A 20,381-nucleotide genomic window follows, 5' to 3' on the forward strand; every position below is an offset into this window, starting at 1 on the left:
CAAAGGATGGAGAACTTCTCCGTCTTCACCGTATTAAGCCCCCCTTAGATTTTGAATTTTGACCCATCTTTAAATACAAAAAGAAAAAGAAAATCTAAAATATTACAGGAATGAAAGTGTTGAAGTTCAGGGATTAATTCAGGAATAAACACAGAAAAATTCACGTACTGTAAGGAGGGATAGGTACACGACCTGTTGGTTTTTGGAGGAGAGCAGCTTTGAGTGGGGAAGGATGGAGATGGTGATGGGGGAGGGGTCTCTCTGATAAAGGATGCAGAGTCGGTGGTGGCAGAGTTAAAACCCGCCTTACGGCAAAGTTACAGATAAATAACAGAATCATAATTCAGATCTGACAGCTAGTGACGGACGCTCAGCTACGACTGGTTTGGGAAAAAAAAATCTCGCCCAATGTCAAAAAAAATAAATCAACAAAGTCTTCTTCCTTGTCAGAAACGATCTCATCAACCCCCGGAGTCCAGCAGCGTGTTCACCAACAAAGACTCAAAATTTCTCCCAGAGGATTTTTATTTTACAAGCTGCAAAAAACGGAGAAACTCAGAGATGTGGAGTTACAAAGGATAATAAGAGAGTGGGTGTGTTTCTTAAGCTGCTACATCGAGTTTGTTTGAAGTGGAGGTGGCCCAAAAACAAAGACACACACACACACACACAGATACAGGGAAGGAGCCAGTTCCCACATCACATGGTATTGATACAGCTGGCAGGTACTGAATGATCCGTCTCCGTTCCCACCAACTGCGGGGCTTACAAAGCTGGAGACAAATGATCACTTAAGATCTCTGTTGTTGAAATTCAGAAAAAAAAAAAAATCTACTTCATGTTTTTCTCAATCCAGTCCAGAAAGTTTGCTATTCCTGTCTGAGCGGAGTGAGTGTGTTGGTGACAGTTTCCCTCCTCTGAGCTGAAGCTCTCCAAACCAAGGAGCTGCCAGTCTGTGCTGGAGGATCCCGATGAGTCACCTCTCGAGGAGGAAAACTCTGGGTACACGGTGATGCCTCGAACAACAGCGGGACAAGGAAGTGGAGAGCTGGACGTCTTCCTAATGACACACAGCGTGTTGTCTCTGATCGCTGCGGTATGTGCTCCTCCTTGAACAAACTCCACCTCGCATTGAGCAACATCGCCCAACTCGACAAGTTGGGTCTGGCTCTTGGGAGTGAAGCGGGTCAGGTGTGTGTGATCGTTTGGTAAAATCCACCTCGCTGTGTACGCCTCCCGCACCGTGGCGCCCTCTCCTCCAGCCTTTGGGAGACAAACTGGCAGCATGCGCTCGCTGATCCTGGCCTTGTCTTTTAACTTGAGCAGAGCCACGTCAGAGCGTGACGCCGAGTCAAAATCTGGATGAACCAAAATATCTGAAACCTGTTGGGACACAAAGAGAAGAAATATGAAAGTTGGAAGCGTGGATACCTACGTAAGCCTGGATCCACTTTGAAAGAGCCAAGTTTTGTTGTTTTAGAAAATCTGTGGGGACGGGATGATATGCATCAAGATGCGCAAATATTTCAAATCCAAATCAAATCGAGTTGTATCCCAGTAAATCTTTAAGTGCACAACTTCATACCAGAAAGATCTCATCCTCTACCGTTTACAAACAAAGACCTTTCCAGAAGATTATATTTATTTCATGAAGACTCCTCTTTAATACTTCATCGCTGCATCTGCTGTTTTGTGGATTTTGCAGACAGGGGAAACTTTTGCAGGTCAAAGTTATTGAGGTTTTTAGGTTAAAAGTGGGATAAATATGGTTGGATCTTCTATAAAAACACTTTCTCTGCTCTGAAATGAATATTTCCGTGACACTCTCTGCAAACTGAAAACACAGTCGAGTAAAAACCTTCATCTTTGCATAGCCTGACCTGCAGATGACGTCTCCAGCGTGAAAGTACACATGACGTCAACATGTTTCAGCTCATGAAAGCAGCTCTATAAATCATCCGATGGGTTTTTCTCCCAAATCTTTTTCCTCGTTTTTACCCGGAGGTGGTGGAGGCCCTTCAAACGGCTGGAGGACCCCTGCTGCTTGCGGCCCATGACAACCTTCACATGTGCAGGGTGAAGGGTCTGCAGCTTTTTCTTGTCTGCCACACACTGAGCTGCCACCAGGACGCTGCGCTGTGTGAGCAGAGCCCCGCTGCAGGCCAGAGACCAGAATGCAGACTCCTCTGAGGCCCCCTGCTGGACGGACACGGTGGCTCCACGGGGCCTGTGGGCGTTGGGAGTGTGATCGGGAGGTGAGCGGATATAGATGGCTGCGTGCCACGGCCACTGAGTGTCTGAGAGGTCGTGTGCGCTGGAAGTGTTGACTTTGCCACAAACTGTAGGAGGGTAACAGTCAAAAAGGAGACATGAGTCAAAGTGTGAGCGTCCGCCTGTTATTGAAAACTTTTGGCATTAACACAAGGTTTTATACATGCAGAAATACCACAACTCCTCTGAAATCAATGCACATTTGGATTATGGGACTAAATAAACCCAACAAAATACAAGAGGTGGATGAGAAAGATTGCAATTTTGATTTCTTGATTTTTCTTTCTTGATGATTAAAGACACTCACACTAAATAAAATCCTGTGTTAACATTTAGTTGAACTAAATCTTCATACCATCTGTCAATAAAGCCTGCCACCGCTCTACTTCACCTCCTACAACATCAACAGCCCACCAACTTTCCATGCACCTGTGGCTAACCTCAAGTTTTACAGCCCTGGGAAGATAACTACATCTACAAAAAGACTAATCTGGAAGAAAAGACAGATTTTAATTCTGTGTGGATGGATTCATTTAACTGACAAAGTGCCATTTTAATAAATATTCTTGATATGTAGTGAGACATAAGCAGGCATCAAAAAATGAGTTAAACATTTCCGATATGTGTTACCAAATTCAAGTGTTATTCAAGTGTGATATCAACAATGCTGACATTTTCTTTTAATGTATAACATATCACGTTTTAATTCTTTTTTTAATTCTGAAATATCAAATAAGAAATTTGGGGAATTCGAACAAATTTATCAAATGTCTTTTTTTTATTTTGCAACTTCTTTTTTTAAATATAAAAAAAAATTTTTTTGCATTTTCTAAATGACATACTTCAATCATTTTTTTTTATTTTGAAATTTTTGCCTTTTTTTTGCATTTTTTTAATTAAAAAAATTTCTTTTTATTTGCAAATTTATTAAAATAGAAAATAGGACATAACATGGACGAATTAAAAAAAAACCCTTCTTATTCAGATAAAAATTCACTAGATTCTAACTTAAAATTGAATTTTATACACTGTATTCTCTTCATTGCAAAGATAAGGCAGATTTTGTGGCTCTGGAATGACTTTAATCCAGATGAGCTGAGCCAAATTGGTCCCAAAAAGACAAATCTGGAAATATATACAGATTTTAATTCTGTGTGAATGGATTCATTCAACCGACAATGTACCAACTTGATAAAAATGCTTGAAATGTGGTGAGACAAGAAACAAACAGAAATTCTGTTATTTTTAAATGTTTGTAAAATTTTTAAAAAAATTCAGAATTGTTTGAATTTTTGGCATATTTTTTACCATTTCAAATATTTTGTAGTTTCTATGCAATTCTTTGAAACTTCAGTATATATATATATATATATACTGAAGCGATCGCACTTTGAGATCGCTTTGATGAAAAGTGCTCTACAAATAAAATTTATTATTATTATTATTATTATATATATATATATATATATAATATATATATATATATATATATATATATAATATATATATATATATATATATATAATATATATATATATATATATATATATATATAATATATATATATATATATATATATAATATATATATATATATATATATATATATATGTATATTTAAAAAAACGATCTCCATTTTTTTAAATTAATTTTTTCAATCAATTCATTGTTTTTTCAATTATTATCTTAAATTAATTCATTATTTTTTTAATTATTTTTTTAATTAATTCATTATTTTAAATGTATATATTAATTTTTAAAATTTATTTATTGAACATAAAAACACATAGACATCACATACACAATTTTCTTATTTAAAAAATAACACAATATATTCTTTATTGCAAAGATAAAGTAGTTTTTGTGGCTCTGGAAAGACTTGAATCCAGGTGAGCTGAGGTAAAGCTGCTCCCTTGAAAGTAAAGGTTGCAGACCCCTGGGGTATTTTGGCTTCAAAACCATACTATGGTAAAAGGTGAAGCCACACTGTCCACTCTTTACACAGTCTACGTGGGGACGTAGCAGGAAGGAGGAAAGACACAACCAAAGTAAAAAGTAACACCAGACAGAAAAAGCTTTTTTTCTTTCTGTGAAAGTTGACGTTTTGTTTTCCAGGAAACTCCTGCAGACTCTACCTTGAAAGTAGAGGTTGACTCATGAGTGGACAAATTTTCATGCTACTGTTGCTTTAACTGCTGGAGGATGTGATGCATATGTACAGGAAGAGATCAGCATAGAAAAAGAAACATAAACCAGATGTACGTAGGGAGCAGGTATCTGTTGTTGTCTCTTCAAAGATATTCAGCTTTGATCCCATGAGGTCTGCTGCTCTCACCTGGCGTACAGGAAACATGGCGTCCACTCCACCTGCCAGTCTTCAAACAGGTGCGTCTGGAGCTTCCTGAGTGACGGTACAGCGGGGAGGCACACCTGTATTCAATGCTGGTGTAGACTGAGTGAAATCCTCGAGGCAGCTCCACTGAGGAGTCGTCATCTTCGTTTGTGCGTTTATCAAACGTCAGAGGAATGAAACCAGCCGACAACAAATCATCCATGTTGTACCTGTGAGAGACACAAAGTCATTCCTGATTCTCTTTTCTGATCCTCACAGACGATGACGTCATGAGGGGATGCTTACCGTGATATCTGACGTGGCTTCACGACAGTTTGGCGCACAAGTTCAGAGACTTTGGGCTCTCGACACGCTGTAGGAACTAAACAAGAAGACACAAAAAAACGCCTGATGATTACATTTCGAGGTGTGGTGAATCTGTATTATCAGGAAACATCAAAACAGCATTTTAAAAACCATTCAAATCCATTTCTGATTCATCCGAACAAAGAGCCCTTTGTGCTCTGCTCGCCCTCCTGTTAGTGGATTTAATTATTTTCTCACAGCATCATTTATTTATATAACTATGACTAACTGTGTGGGAAACACTTTTATCAACCCAGCAATAGAAAAACATGGCTCCGTCCTGTGTGTATCAGCCTGTTCCTAGCCTTAAAATGCTTGAAAATAATACCTTTCACACACTTGGGCGGCTTGCTACTCCAGGATCCATTAACGTGGCAGAAGCTCTGGTGGTTTCCACTGAGCATGTAGGACTTTTTGCAGAAAAACTCAACAGTTTCTGCGCCTCCAGCTGGGTCAGGGGCAGAACTGTAGTAGCCATTTAGCAGCTTGGGTGGCGGGGGACACGGGGTTCTGCTTGTTTGACCTGTATGAGTCACAAACTCCTTCAAACACTGTGTTACACGACTTTCAGAGAAAGCAAACATGAGAAAATAGACCCGGTGATAGAAACCTTTCACACATGTGGGAGCTGTGCCGCTCCATGTGCCGTCAGGTAGACAGAGCCTCTGCTGGGAGCCGGTCAGAGTGAAAGGTGAATGACAGCGGTAGTTTACTGATACCAGCTGCTCCTTTAGGCTGTACACAGGCAGCACATATCCATTCAGAGGTCTCTCTGGAGGTGGGCAGGATGGATTCTTGACGGCTGAAGCTGTTGAAGAAAGTCATGGTTACGCTTTGCAGACGACTGCCCAGCAGCTGTAACTGAACCATAAACAGGAGTATTCAACCTCTGTTTGGCAGATTGTAGCTACACCTGTAGCTGGAAGACGTAGTGACTTGACTCTTGCTAAACTGTGCATTTGATTTAGAAATTTATGAACTATTCCTTTTTTTGTACAAGACGACTTTAGCAGCATCAAAATGTACGGTTGTTCTGTGGTCAGCTGTAAGAAATGATACTATACAACAGAGGAAACGACTATCAATTTTGGACGGTTACAGAGCAACCGGTGTTTTGGAGTTAATAGCAACCATGCTAACTGGTGACTCTCAGCCGAAGGTAACAGTGATTAATGGCCAAGAGTCACCAATTAACAGGGTCACACTTTAAACTGAAACACCAGCGACGTCCCAAGGTCAGGTTGTAGCCTTTAGCCTCTGTATAAGTCTTTAGCTTCTGTTTTAGCCTCTGTTTCAGCCTTTAGCTTCTGTTTTAATATTTAGCTTTCTTTGTAGTCTCAAGCTTGTGTTTTAGCCTTTAGCCTCACGTTCAGCCTTTAGCTTGTGTTTTAGCTGTTAGCATCTGCTTCAGCCTTAAGCTTGTGTTTCAGCCTTGTGCCTCTACTTAAGCCTTTAGCTTGTTATATAAGTTTGCTTTCTTTGTAGTCACAAGCGAGTGTTTTAGCCATCAGCCTCTGTTTTAGCCTTCAGCTTGTGTTTTAGCCCTTAGCCTTTAGCCCCTGTTTCAGCCTTTAGCTTATATTTAAGTCTTTAGCTCTCTTTGTAGCCTCAAGCTTGTGTTTTTGCCTTTAAGTCTTTGTTTTAGCCTTTACCTTGTTTTTTAGCCTTCAGCCATTGTTTTAGTCTTTAGCTTTCTTTGTAGTCTCAAGCTTGCATTTCAAGTTAGCCTTTAGCCCTCGTATTTGCCTTTGGCTATTGTTTAAGCCTTAAGCCTCTGTTTCAGCCTTTAGCTTGTGTTTAAGCATTTAGCTTTCTTTGTAGTTTAAAGCTTGTGTTTTTTTAAGCTTTTAGCCTCTATTTTAGCCTTGTAGCTTGTGTTAAAGCTGTTTCAGCCTTAACCTTGTTCTTAAGCCTTTAGCCTTTGTTTCAGCCTTTAGCTTGTGTTTTAGCATTTAGCTTTTGTTTTAGCCTTTAGCCTCTACTTTAGCTTGTAGCCTCTGCTTCAGCCTTTGGCATTTCTTTTAAAATTAAGCTGTTAGTAGTTTTAAGCTTGTTTTTTAGCCTTTAGCCTCTCTTTCAGCCTTTATCTTGTGTTTAAAACACTAAAACACTAGCCAAGCTAGTGTTTTAGCCATTAGCCTCTGTTTTAGCCTTCAGCTTGTGTTTTAGCCTTCAGCCTTTAGCCCCTGTTTCATCCTTTAGCTTATGTTATAGTCTAAAGCTTTCTTTGTAGTTTCAAGCTTGTGTTTTAGCCTTTAGCCTCTGTTTCAGCCTTTAGCTTGTGTGTTAGCTGTTAGCCTGTGTTTCAGCTTTTTCCTGGTGTTTAGCCATTAGCCTTTGTTTAAGCTTTTGTTTCAGCCTTTAGCTTCTGTAGTTTCAAGTTGACGTTTTAGTCTTTAGCCTCTGTTTCAGCCTTTACCTTATGTTTAGCCATTAGCCTTTGTTGTAGCCTTTAGCCTGTGTTTCAGCTTTGAGCATTTATTTAAGACTTTAGCCTCTTTGTATTTTCAAGTTGGCGTTTTAACTCTTTAGCCTTTGTTTTAGCTTTAAGTCTTTGTTGTAGCCAATAACCTCTGTTTTAGTCTTTTCCCTGTGTTTAGCCATTAGCCTTTGTGTTAGCTTTTGTTTCAGCCTTTAGCCTCTGTAGTTTCAAGTTGGCGTTTTAGTCTTTAGCCTCTGTTTCAGCCTTCAGCTTGTGTTTCAGCCTTTAGCTGCATGAATAACTGCTGCATGTGTGTTGAAATGAACATTAGTACAAACAGATTAACCAGTGGTTTCGCTTGTGCTCGATCACTCTCTTGTTTAGCTTCTTCTGTTGCTCTGATGTCCTTCACCCAGCTCCAGTGTCCACTGTCACTACAAAATAAATCCAAATAATCGTTTTCTTCAGGACAAAGATCAGATCTGGTTTTTCTCAGCTAAGCTTTGCCTGCTGGTGCAGCGTCGAATAAGTAAATTTAAATCTATTCTCGTCTGACCTGACCACTGATGCTGAGAGATAACATTTAGCCCATTTGGCTTTTATGATCTCCTTTTAAGCTGTGCACCAGGCAAGTTTATAAAAATGAGACTGTATCAAGATCACGTATAAACTCCTCACAGAGCCTTTAAAATCAAAACAACAAACTGAAGATTACGTTTCGAAATGTTCTCCATTCTGCAAACTGTGATTTTGTCTTGCAGCTCTAAGATTTGCCGTGCTGTTAAAAAAAAAAATGGTATTACTGGATTCCAACTCTACACATGGGAGCTCATTAAACCCATTCACTGATTATCAGTGTTTTGGCTGAAGTTAGAGGCTGCCTGTCTTCACCAAAAAATCCTGGACATCCACTCAAGTTTACCTCCAACAGAGAATGGCTCCAGTTCAGCTTAGTGCATATTTTCAACCTCAATGGGAAACTCATTTTTTTGACTGAAACACACCTTTGTGTTACAATATCTCCTGTTTAAAGAAGGGATCATTGTAAGGCTGCAGCCTCTACATCATTTGCATATAAAGAAGTTATAATAATGGCCTGAGGACCTCGCTCAGACCCAGAATTACCCATTTGGAAATATAATTAATGGGAAAAAAAAGAACAGTGCACCTTCTGTTGCTCTCCAAATCCATTACCTTCCAGTTAAGTCTGTTTTAATGCTTTGTTGCAGTGTTTTCTTTAACAGAAAAATTCATAATCAAAACAATTACACCTGTTTTTTACTTATTTACATAACCGTAGCTGAAATATTGTTCAGAAGAGCTCCCAGACTCGGTGTATCTGCACTATCACGAAGCCTCTGTGATGTTTAGACACGCCAGCAAGAGTTAATGTCCAGGAGGCAAAGAAGAGAGATAAATGGGATGCAAGTTAGATGCATGATTTGCTTCAAAGAGGGCAAATGGAGAGGAATGAGTATGATAAATCTGTCCGTCTCACACGGCTGGCCTGTGCAGGAGGCTGCACACACACACACGCAGCGGTATGAGAGCAAAAGGCCCAGGAGCAAATACGGTGCACTCAACAAAGAGAGGTGCTGCATGCATGGAGGGCCTCGTTTGGAGCAGGTATTCATCATTATGTGGCTGCAGCACACAAAGAATGAGATTACATCAAAGCTTTACATTCCTAATCTCTTTATGTGGATCCCATGGAGGAGAAATGATAAAATATCTGAGTGTGATGATGAATAACAGGTGCATTATATTACGTCAACTTTTTTCTCATCACATTTACTTACAAAGATGCAATTCAAACAAAATTTCTACCAGACATTGGTATTAACTCAAATAATCCACACATGAAAAGAAATCACAATATTCAGGTCCATAAATAATGATTATGGTGAATTAAGTACGATAACACAGGAAAAAAGTAGGATTTAATTCAGGTGATTGACTAGGCCATTCTAACAGATTGATTTTCTTTTTCTGAAACCATTTGAGAGTCAACTTTGCCGTGTGCTTTGGATGGTTGTCCTGCTGGAAGGTCCAGCCACGTCTCATCTTCATCATCCTGGTGGATGGCAGCAGATTCAGATCAAGAATTTCCCCATACATGGCTCCATTCATTGCTCCGTCAGTTATATGAAGTTTGCCAACACCATGAGATGAGAAACAACCCCATGCCATGATGCTTCACCTCCAAACTTCACTGTTGGTGTAGTGTTTTTTGGCTGATGTGCAGAGCCATTTCTCCTCCAAACATGGTCTGTAGTATGACAGCCCAGAAGTCCAGTTTTGGTCTCATCTGACCAGACAACATTCTCCCAGTATTCTACAGGCTTGTCAAGATGCTGTTTAGCAAACTTTAAACCAGCTTCAACATGCCTTTTCTTGAGGAATGGAGTCTTGCGGGCTGAGCGTCCATAGAGGCCATGGCGGTGGAGTGCATTGCCTGTTGTTTTCTCTGTAACAATTGTACCTGCTGCCTCCAAGTCTTTCTGGAGCACTTTCAGGGTGGTCCTTGGCTGGTTGAGTACTCTTCTGACTATCTTTCTGACTCCCTGGTCAGAAATCTTCAAGGAGCTCCTGTGCGTGGCCTGTTGATGGTAAGGTGGTGCTTCTTCCACTTGTGAATAATGGCCCCAACGGTGCTGACTGGAATATTCAGGTGCTTTGATATAAGTCAGTTCCATTCTGATGCTGAGCAACAATCAGGTTGTGAATGTCTTCAGAGAGCTCTTTGCCTTTACCCATCATGAGGTGTGTGGTATTTAACTGCTTGGTGAAAAAACGGCCTTGTCAAAGTATACAGCCTTTCCATGGTGTGTTCAATACTATTTTCCTGTGTTATCGTACTTAATTCCACATAATCATTATTTATAGACCTGAACGTTGTGATTTCTTTTCACATGTGGATTATTTGAGTTAACACCAATGTCTGGTAGAAATTTTGTTTGAATTGCAGCTTTGGAAAGAAATGTGATGAGAAAAAAGTTGATGTGTTCAATACTTATTCCTCCACTGTAAACAAGTAGATCTCAAGCTTTTAATGATTGTTCTTCGCATTGAGACTGTATGTTGCTTTAAAATTACAGAGTTATTTGTTTTATCTTGTGTCTAATGTGTAAAATGTGTCTGTTAGTAGCATCCACATCATGGCTGTACCTGCCTGAACTCTCCTGAAAAGTAAGAACGAAGCCGTCAAAGTTGTTGTAGCCGTCAGAAGAGAACAGGATGTGCAAACGGCTCCCGGAGCTCTTGATGGGAGGAGGCAGCCGATCCCCACAGAAGCGGCCAATAACGGGAGAGTTCAGATCGTCTCCATCACGCACCTCCACATAGTCATAACCACAGTTATGGTCGGGCTCCAGACTGATCTGCGTGAACCTGCAGCACAGCCAGAGAGGGGTTATGTTTAACTGATATTTCAATCCAATTCCAAAGGCTTAACACCAGACTCCGAGGTGCAGAACTGAGTAAATAACAACTCCAAGTCCAATTATGTGGGCTCACGCTGGGCCGTCTCCGCACCCAGCTCTCAGCTCAGCGTTGGCTGAGGAGCACCTGTTGAGGAGATGATGGTGCTTTGACTCTTTTTTCTTTTTGCACATTTTGTCCCCTCTTTTCTTCACATTTTCTAAGTGTGCAGGTGATTTTTGTGGTGAAATGGGAACATTAAAACTTGACTTTAGCTTTCACTGCACATGACTTTTCTTGTCAGGACAAAATAGCAAGAAATCTTTGCCTGGGGAGTGGAGCACTATTCACATGACTGATTGTCCTTTTTTAAAACTTAATACACAGGATTTAAAAAAGGTCAAAGCCCCGTTCAAACAAAGGATTTCATTCAGTACCAACCAACTTTGCTATTTTTCTGCCCTTGAGTTAAAACTTAATTATTTAGCAGACAGAACTCAAATAAAGAAAAAGAAATTGCATAACTTCTTGCAAAAATAATCAGTTTTCGACTGAGTTTGCAAAACATCTAGAGCAGCCATTCTCAGGCAAGGATCTGCAACCTGTGGCTCATGCAAATTTTTATTGTTCTAACAGAGGGTAATAAAGATTAAAGACACTGACTCTAAATAAAATCCTGCGTTAACATTTAGTTGAACTAAATCTTCATCCCATCTGTCGATAAAGCCTGCCACCGCTCTACTTCACCTCCTACAACATCAACAGCCCACCAACTTTCCATGCACCTGTGGCTAACCTCAAGTTTTACAGCCCTGGGAAGATAACTACATCTACAAAAAGACTAATCTGGAAGAAAATACTGATTTTAATTCTGTGTGGATGGATTCATTTAACTGAAAACATGCCTGCTTAATAAACATGCTTAATACGAGGCAAGACATTAGCAAACCACAAAAAATGAGGACTTGAGCAACAATATCAATGTATGTTCCAAATTCAAGCGTTAGCTCAACAATTCAGACATATTTGAAACTTAATTACATTTCCAATTTTATTGAAATCTTTGAAATTTTGATACATTTTTGGAAATTTTATTTTTATTTAAATTTATTAAATTTATTTATGTATTTATTTTTATTTTTGGAACTTTTTTAAATTCCTAATTTTTTGGGGAAATCTTTTGAATTTATTGACAATCAAAAAAATAATTTTTGGCACATTTTTAAAAATGTATTATTATTATCATTATTTTTTAAGAATTTTAATTTTAAAATTTTAGCAATTTTTTTTGTAAATTTTTGTTTTTTTACAATTTTTTGGGGCAAATGTATAAAACAAAACAAAACACATTAATAAACTAAAAAAATCCTTTTTAAATAATTATTTACTGGATTTTAACTTTTAAATTTTTTAAAATTTTTTTACACTTTATTGTCTGTATTGCAAAGATAAAGTTAATTGTGTGGCTCCTTTAATCCAGGTGGGCTGAGGCTAAATGGCTCCTTTGAAAGAAAAGGTTGCAGAACCCTGCCAATGGGGGTTGTAAGATGATTTCTGGGGGTCGCCTAATCATTTTGGAAAAATATAACCAATATTAAATTTCAGAATTTCAGACAATAAGTCGTTTTGGTAGTTTTTCCTGCTTCGTTATTTTTCTAAAATCAATCACATCAACTAAATTTGTATGATCTGAAAAATATTAGCTTTGACTGGGAAAAGGGCAGAATGAGCAAACTGACAGTGTAAGAGTTAAAAAGACCCCAAAAATACCCCAGAAATATGGAGACAAAAATGTTTGGACTCTTTTTTTACAGTCAGTAACATAAATGTTCAAAATCAAAGGTGGGCTTTTTTTCACCCCTCTGTGTTTGGCCAAGATTTTAATTACACTGTGTCGATGTTGAATAACCATTTGTCCTGAACATGCAAAATGTAAAGTGTTGAAACGTCCGATTACAACCATAAATTTCTGATTGTACCTCACTGCACCTCGTGTGACAGCTGCAACTTTGGTATGTTGCTCTTTCTTATGAAGCTTTGATTTTAAGGTGCACATCATATCACAGCGCACACAAACTGAGCATACACCTCAGGTCTGTTTCAAGCAGCAGGACTCTGAGTTAATCTCTCAGGAAATAACCTCTCACTGCTCCTTCTCTGTCAGGTTGGAGCAGCCAAATGTGTTTGCGATCTACCTTTACAGAGCTGCTGTGTTTTTGTCAATACGCCTCAGAGAAGTTTTCCTTTATCACACTCGATCACAGTCCAGTTTTAAAGACACAGCATCTGAGTCAGCTCAGGTCAGCCTGCTCCTGATTGGAGCCTAAAGCTATTTCATCTCCCGACAACAGATCCTTTAGATTGCCTTTCTCACTTTACATTATCTCACGTCAGGACAGAAATATTATAAAAATAAAACTCACACCTGTTCCTACACCGACTGGAGTTCATTGTCTCTGGCTTTCAATGTGTGAGAGTGTGTGTGTGTTTGTGTGTGAAAGTGGGTAAACAGAGGCCAACCTCATCTCGATGCTGCTGCCCCGCTCCACCTGTACTGTCCACTCACATCTGGCATTTGTCGGGTAACTCTCCAGGGCGATGTGACCCTGAGAGCGCTGAATGACTCCCCCACACGCTGCTCGGACAAAAATAAAAAAAGTGACAACATGAGCTGGAAAATCCACAGTCTCGTTAAATCTGTGACTAACCAAAACGTGCAGAAAATGTCAAAAACATGACCCATGATGAAACACAGCAACAATGTTAACCAATAAGCCCCATGCTACCGAATGCTAATATTAAATGTTTATCGTTGAATCATCCAAAATGGTGCATTATCGACGTAACTGTATAGTTAATATTAATAGTTATTTTCATGTTTTTAATTGTGGCCTGTTTTTTTACACGCCAAAAAAGATTACGTGTGATATCGTGCATAGGCGCCCTTTTCAAGACGGGACGACGGCTCTTTCAGCCGTCTCCAAACCTCTGCTGTGTGCTATAGGAAAATGAATCTCTTGTGAGGAAATTATGCACATTTGTTGGTATGTTCAGTGATGAAAGTTGATATTCTGCTGGAAAAAGTCTTATAGATGTACGCTAACCACTAGCAAATAAATGGAATTCCAGAGTCACGTTAGCATCAAGCTAGCACCAAGTGCTCTATATCGTTTTTGGCAGATTAAGAGCTATATAACATGTTGAATGGATGAAAAATGACTCTCTTGTGAAAGACTATTACACTTTTTATTTTTTGTGCTCATTAATAAAAGTTGATATTTTGTTGGAAAAATTAAGTTTTATCAATGTATGCTACCTGCTAGCATATATTTTGTCAGAGAGTTGTGTATCAGTGGCTCTCAGGGAGATCTCTTGTAACCCTGTTTTTACCTTATGCTTTAATAAAAGTACAAACGCGTGAAGTTAGAGGTTTATACACATGATTAAACTCACTGGAACAAGTTGGGTCCTATCACAAGGTTTAGGGCAGAAATTACCCCTACAGCAGTGATTTTGTGCAGCAGAAGCTCAGAACGCTCGCACCCAACACCCCCTCCCTGCTCCTCTGCAGGTTTCCTCTGCACTCAGACGGGGCCATATTTTACTTGACCAAAAACACAAATAACAGACTCCCACTGAAAAATCTGATATTGGTCTGCATTCACGCTTTATTTAGAGAATTTTCAGCGCGTTACTTTCACACAAAAACACCGCAAAATAAGACTCTAGTTCTCATCGTGTCGTAAAACGTTGCTACCTCCGCAGCAGAGCCACAGCTGGCTACGAGGCACTCGCCGCGTAGTGTATCAGTCTGCGCGCACGGCGTGCCAGATATAAACAAACGCAGGTAGTCTGCCAGGACGAAGAGACACGATGAGAACTAGAGCCTTAAGCTGCGTTTCCACCAAGCAGTACGGGTCGGTTCAGTACGGTTTGGGACGGTTTGGGACAGTTAAGTCTGATCCCGTTTGTGTTTCCACAGCAAACTGTGCCCTCTCGTGGTGGGCGGCGTGTAAGCCGCATGCCGGAAGCCACAGCTGGTAAACAATAGTGCGACGCTGTAGCAGCTTACCCCGCTATTAAATCCAACAAAGAAGAAAACGGGACACAGTAAACAAAGAGCACGGATAGAAGACATGCAGCATTTCATCCTCTCTGTGATTTTCATGTAACTCTCTGTTACAAAGTTCAATCAAGCTTCGTTTCAGAGAAGTCTGTGAGCCGCCAGGAGAAACGCAGCCACTGTCGGGGTAAGTGACGATTCTTTTGACCAATCAACGGTCTGCAGTGTTGTTGCTCCACCTCCCGAGAGCGGATCGGTTCAGTCTGGCACCCATACGAAAGGGTCCCAAAAAAGTGGGACGGCTCGTCTCGGTTTTTAGGGATCCGTCCCTGGATGAGTCTGTAGAAACGCCGCTAAAAGCGCACCGTACCGAGACGAACCGACCCGGACTGCTTGGTGGAAACGCGGCTTTATTTAGCGGTGTTTTTGTGTGAAAGTAACGCGCTGAAAATTCTCTAAATAAAGCGTGAATGCAGACCAATATCAGATTTTTTCAGTGGGAGTCCATTTATTTATGTTTTTGGTCAAGTAAAATATGGTCCCGTCAGGGTGCAGAGGAAACCGGTAGGGGAGCAGGGAGGGGGTGTTTGGTGCGTGCGCCCTGGGCTTCTGCTGCACAAAAACTCTGCTGTAGGGGTAATTTCTGCCCTAAACCTTGTGATAGGACCCAACTTGTTCCATCCTGGAGGATCACTTTAAAGTATGATTGACCTGAAGCTCTCAACTTTAAACACCAAAGTAAGTCTTCTAGCTCAGGCTAGCTACTGTTAGCAAATTACCTTCAAAGCTCCAAATAAAAACATGTTCAATTTAAAGCCTTTATACGACTTGCTACATGGTGTTGTACCTGGACGATTCTGTGTTTACCATTGACAGAAACTTTAGGAAACTCCAGCAAACACCGTATTTATTTAATCTCTACCATCATAACACCGTCTACTGTCACTTTCTACTGCTTCTTTCAGTAACTTGAAATGCCCATGCCACTGCACGCCAATGCAGAAGCAATCTGTGCATCGAGCCTATAGAGTCCCAGCTGCTACGCTATCGTGATGGCATAATGCTACCACCATAATCACTCAGTAAATGACTTAAAAAAATAAATGTTAGCAGTTATTTTGAGATTTGGGACTATTTACAATCACAGGGCTCTCAAGTTTTGAATGCAGACTAGAGTGACACCCCCCCCCCCCCTTCTTAACCCTTAACAAGCACAACAATTAATACTACATAATAATTAAAAGAAACTCAGCAAATCTTCATCATCAACAACATTTTGCCTTAAAAAAAGATAAATTTTCCGGTTAAAATTTCAATAGCTTTCTCATTTTTAAATTTGTTGATACCAAATCACCTCTTATGCATCATACTTCAGAGTTCCCCTAATGTTTATACGCCAGGAAAAGAGAAATCATAATGATAATTCACAAGTCCAAGTCAAGTCTGAAGTCTCCCTGTGGACATTTTTACAGCATGAGAAATACAATGTGTGATGGGAGTGCGTGACAAAAGACCCAAAAGAGTGACTGTCACGCTCAATGCGTGACACCTGAGAGCCCCGCAATCATACTAACATGTGAGGACATTTTTTAAGACTTTTAAAGATTAACTTGAGACAATTTAAGGCTGTCTAAGGCCTTGCTTCTAGATTCATGAATTCAGTGCCTTGTAAGACTTTTTAAGGAGCCATGAGAATCCTGTAAAGAGTCAATAAGCCACATGAGGCTCTAAAAGTTTCAGTCCTTGAGCATATTTTAGGATTCCTTTTTAAGATTCAAGCACGTTTACGCATGGATAGTGTGAAATTTCACTCTCAAGGTCCTGTTTTTAAGATTGATCAATATTAAAGAAAAACATTATAGAAGAAGAGGATAAAGAAGTGATCTTAAGGGCAAGTAAAAAAAGAAGTATTAACATGGACTAAACATAAAATGTGCAAATTAAAAAGAAGTAGTCCAGTTTCCTACACACTGCTGTATTAGCTCAGCATCATTAACACCCCCTCCACACACACACACGCACATACACACATTTTTTTTTAATCCTGGTCCAATTGGACCCACATATTACAGGACAACACAAGCTGCACAGCAGCTTCCTGCCTCCCCTCGTGTTTATCAAACTGGCAGTACATGACAGAATAGCCTCCATGTAGCAATTTCCCCCGAGCCATAAAAAAATAAAGGATGGAGAGCTATCAGGAGAGTGAGTAACATGCAAGTTAAAAACATTTGCTTGCTTTGTTGATAGCATGATGTAGCCTGGGGCTGTAGCAGGGGTCCAACGTAAGAGGAGAGCAGCTGCAGTGTGTTGTTGTTAATCCTGTTTTTAAAAGAAAAAAAAAAGAGACGGACAGGAATCCTCATCGATGGAGCAATACTCAGCTGAACTTGTACCTCAGCTAAAAAAAAAAAAACACTTCACTGAAGCTGAAGCTTTGTTATAAGGGAACAAGAAAAGCATTGTCGCCCCCAAGTGTTGCTATAGAGTATTACAGGTATGGATGCAACAATCTGAATAGAAGTATCGACAATGCCCCCAAGTCTTTTGTTTAAGTAGTTAATTGTACATTTTCTAAAAGTTACACCTCATTAAACAAGGAAGTTTGTTTGTGTAACATTGATTCTGTTGTTAAACTTGTATTTAAGGCCGTAAGAGAGTTTAAAAGATTTACCTTTAGAGGTTTTGAGCTGCCATAATTCATTCAACCTCAGAGCTCTGTTATTAAATGTGCAGTTTTACAGATGATTACACAGAAAGATGTTGAAAGACCAAACGTGTGATGTTTAAATGATTAATGAACAGGATTTATGAACAGTTAATGGATTCTTACCTGTGTTAACTTCAGCTCTTTCTTCTCTGAGATCTGTGGCTGACTCACCTTGAAAACATATTCAGCATGCTACAGAAGTTTCACCCATAGCTGTGTAACTCACTTCTACAGTCTCCTCCGCTCCAGCCTTGGCGGCACTCTGTACAGTACTTTTCATTGACAAAGAAGTTGTCGTTGGCTCTCCATGTTCCATTGTTGCAGGTTTTACAGTTTTCAAAGAGACTGCAGCCTGTCGATGACAACAAAGCAAAGAATTTAAAAGTTATCTGAAAGTCAGTTTGTAACAGCGATCACTGAATAGCTGCCGATTGTGTCTTTAAGGTCACTCCAGCTGAATTCAGTGTTTCACGTCTGAGGAAATAAACTGTGAGGGGAAGAAAGAGGAGCCTTTCATGTACCTGGGTGGATGATGCAGGGGTCACACTGATCCAGAGCGTTGCGGCAGCAGGGAACGGTGTAGCCCACCTTTGACCCTTTGGAGGGACACTGACACTGGATGAGGTGGTACTCGCAGCACGGGCGGCACATGACGTTCCAGCGAGAGCTCGGGCAGTTATCTCCTGTCGGCACAGAGCCCGAGTCAAGGACAGTGGTGATTAAAAATTAATATGCATGGACTGGAGCCAACTCCATCTACAACTAATATGTATTAACACATTTCTGCATATTTCTTTGCTTTAAAAAATGATCCCATAGTTAGCTTAGCCATCGTTTCTCCCTGATTTATCACTTAAGTGAATGTAATCCCAACAAATCATGCTGTTTTTTTCCAAATAAAGACGAGTAAATCAAACAGACATTCATCTGCCACTTTTCTGAAGTCCACTTGTTCAGCTGCTTCAACAGAAAGGTGATTAAAGGGAATTTGAGCGTGGTATCATTGTCGATCTGAGTCAGGAAGCCTTTTTCTTCAGCTCACCTGCATTAAAGCCATTCTAGAGCAACAAAATCTACTTTATCTTAACAATAAAAGTCTATATAATGTATGAAATTCTATACATTGTTAGAATCTAGTGAATATTAATCAGTTTATCAGTAAGTTTAGATACATATATATTTTTTAATTTATAAAGTTTTAAATGTGATGGATGTCATTTAAATATATATATATATAAATATATATATATATATATATATATATATATATATATATATATATAAATATATATATATATATATATATATATATATATATATATATATATATATATATATATATATATATATATATATATACATATATATATATATGTATATATATAAGATTGAAGAAAATTGAAATTTAAAAAAATTGCAAAATTCTGAAAAAATTTGAAATAAAAAATGCAAAAAATAAAAAATAAATGTTATTAAAAAAATTGAAAAAAAAGCAAAAAATCAAAATTAAAAAAGTTGATAGAAGTAACTCGTTTTAAAAAATAAATAAATAAAAAAAATGCAAAAAAAAAACCCAAATTTTTTTTATATTTCAAAAATTAGAGATTAAGAAAAAGGGAATTAAAAGAAGTTGCACAATTTATAAAAAAAAAAAAAAAAAAAAAAAAAAAAAAAAAGAAATTCGATAAATTTGTTAAAATTTCCCAAATATTTTGATATTTCAGAAATTAAAAAATTGAAATGTGATAAATTTTCAAAAATGTCAGTATTGTTGAAATAACACTTGTATTAGATAACATTTATTTATAATGTTGCTCAACTTATTTTTTGATGACTGCTTTTGTCTCGCTATATATCAAGCATATATATTAAAGTGGCTACTGGGATGGACAGACTGGTTGGAGATGGCTGAAAGGGAACAGTAACTCAAAAAACACTTGTTTCGCATGTTTTATATTGACCACGGCCATCCTTCTGTGAGTAGTATACCCCTCTTCTGATGGAAACTTCCAGCAGGATAACACTCCTCGGTCACCTGCGGCTCTAATATGACCACGTTTTTTCAGTAACTAGTAATTAAACGCGTTAATATTTCCAAACCAGTAATCAGATTAAAGTTACGTATCCACGACAGTAAGCGTTCCTTTTCCTCAGTAAAAAGATATCTTCCCTTTCTTTTTGCGTTTTGACGGAAGTCACGACAAGTCACGTTTTCAGCACGAGGACAAACTCGCGTGTCACACATTTGGCCATGAATGATTAAGAAGTTGTTTGACTTTTACCTGAAGGAAAGTTAATTCACGTCTTTCACTGTAACTACCTCTATTCCACGAGCTAAACCCGTTTAGCTTGAAACCACGGGCTAATGCGCAGAGCAACATGACGTAGACTGCGTAGGCTACCCCAGCAACGGCACGCGCCGACGAGCAGGGGCGTGTCCAGACTATTTAGACCTTGGTGCCCCGAACAGGGCACTGGGACACTCCAGTACCACTTATTTTTGCTTATTTGAAATACAGATACAGATACAGGATCAACAAACAAAAGCTTTGACATAAATGAATAATAATAATAATAATAATAATAATAATAATAATAATAATAATAATAATAATAATAATAATAATAATAATAATATTAATAATAATAGATAAATAAATACATAAATAAATAAATAAACTGATTAAAAACCAAAACAGACTAAATAAAAAAGTTAAAATAATAATAATTCAAAGCTAAAATTTACCTTAACAATACTCTGCACCAAAAATTATACGGTACAAGCTTTCTTCAGTTGT

General features: G+C 38.8%; 1 protein-coding gene across 1 annotated transcript; it reads right to left on the minus strand.

Moving 5' to 3' along the window:
* Positions 1 to 525: 525 nt before the first annotated feature.
* Positions 526 to 19,945, minus strand: pamr1a (peptidase domain containing associated with muscle regeneration 1a). Its single transcript, XM_074666128.1, has 11 exons — positions 19,866 to 19,945; positions 18,105 to 18,266; positions 17,810 to 17,935; positions 13,331 to 13,445; positions 10,563 to 10,780; positions 5,579 to 5,776; positions 5,297 to 5,491; positions 4,909 to 4,984; positions 4,606 to 4,832; positions 1,999 to 2,339; positions 526 to 1,383 (listed from the first exon to the last, which is right to left on the minus strand). The coding sequence occupies exons 2-11, from the start codon at positions 18,232 to 18,234 to the stop codon at positions 832 to 834; spliced, it is 2,178 nt and encodes a 725-aa protein (XP_074522229.1). The 5' UTR covers positions 18,235 to 18,266; positions 19,866 to 19,945; the 3' UTR covers positions 526 to 831.
* Positions 19,946 to 20,381: the final 436 nt, after the last annotated feature.

This window comes from Halichoeres trimaculatus, unplaced genomic scaffold, assembly GCF_033239565.1.
Source record: "Halichoeres trimaculatus isolate MK-OKI-2021-1 unplaced genomic scaffold, fHalTri1.1 fHalTri1_scaffold_3, whole genome shotgun sequence".
Classification (NCBI taxonomy): Eukaryota; Metazoa; Chordata; class Actinopteri; order Labriformes; family Labridae; genus Halichoeres; species Halichoeres trimaculatus.

Excerpts from the sequence above, each read along its gene's own strand:
- pamr1a (XM_074666128.1), bottom strand. The coding sequence starts at position 18,234 with ATGTGCCGCCCGTGCTGCGAGTACCACCTCATCCAGTGTCAGTGTCCC. Across the intron at positions 13,446-17,809 it reads GAGCGGAGGAGACTGTAGAA|CGTGTGGGGGAGTCATTCAG; the intron begins GTGAGTTACACA and ends TTGTCCGAGCAG. Across the intron at positions 2,340-4,605 it reads CCATGTTTCCTGTACGCCAG|TTTGTGGCAAAGTCAACACT; the intron begins GTGAGAGCAGCA and ends ACCCTCCTACAG.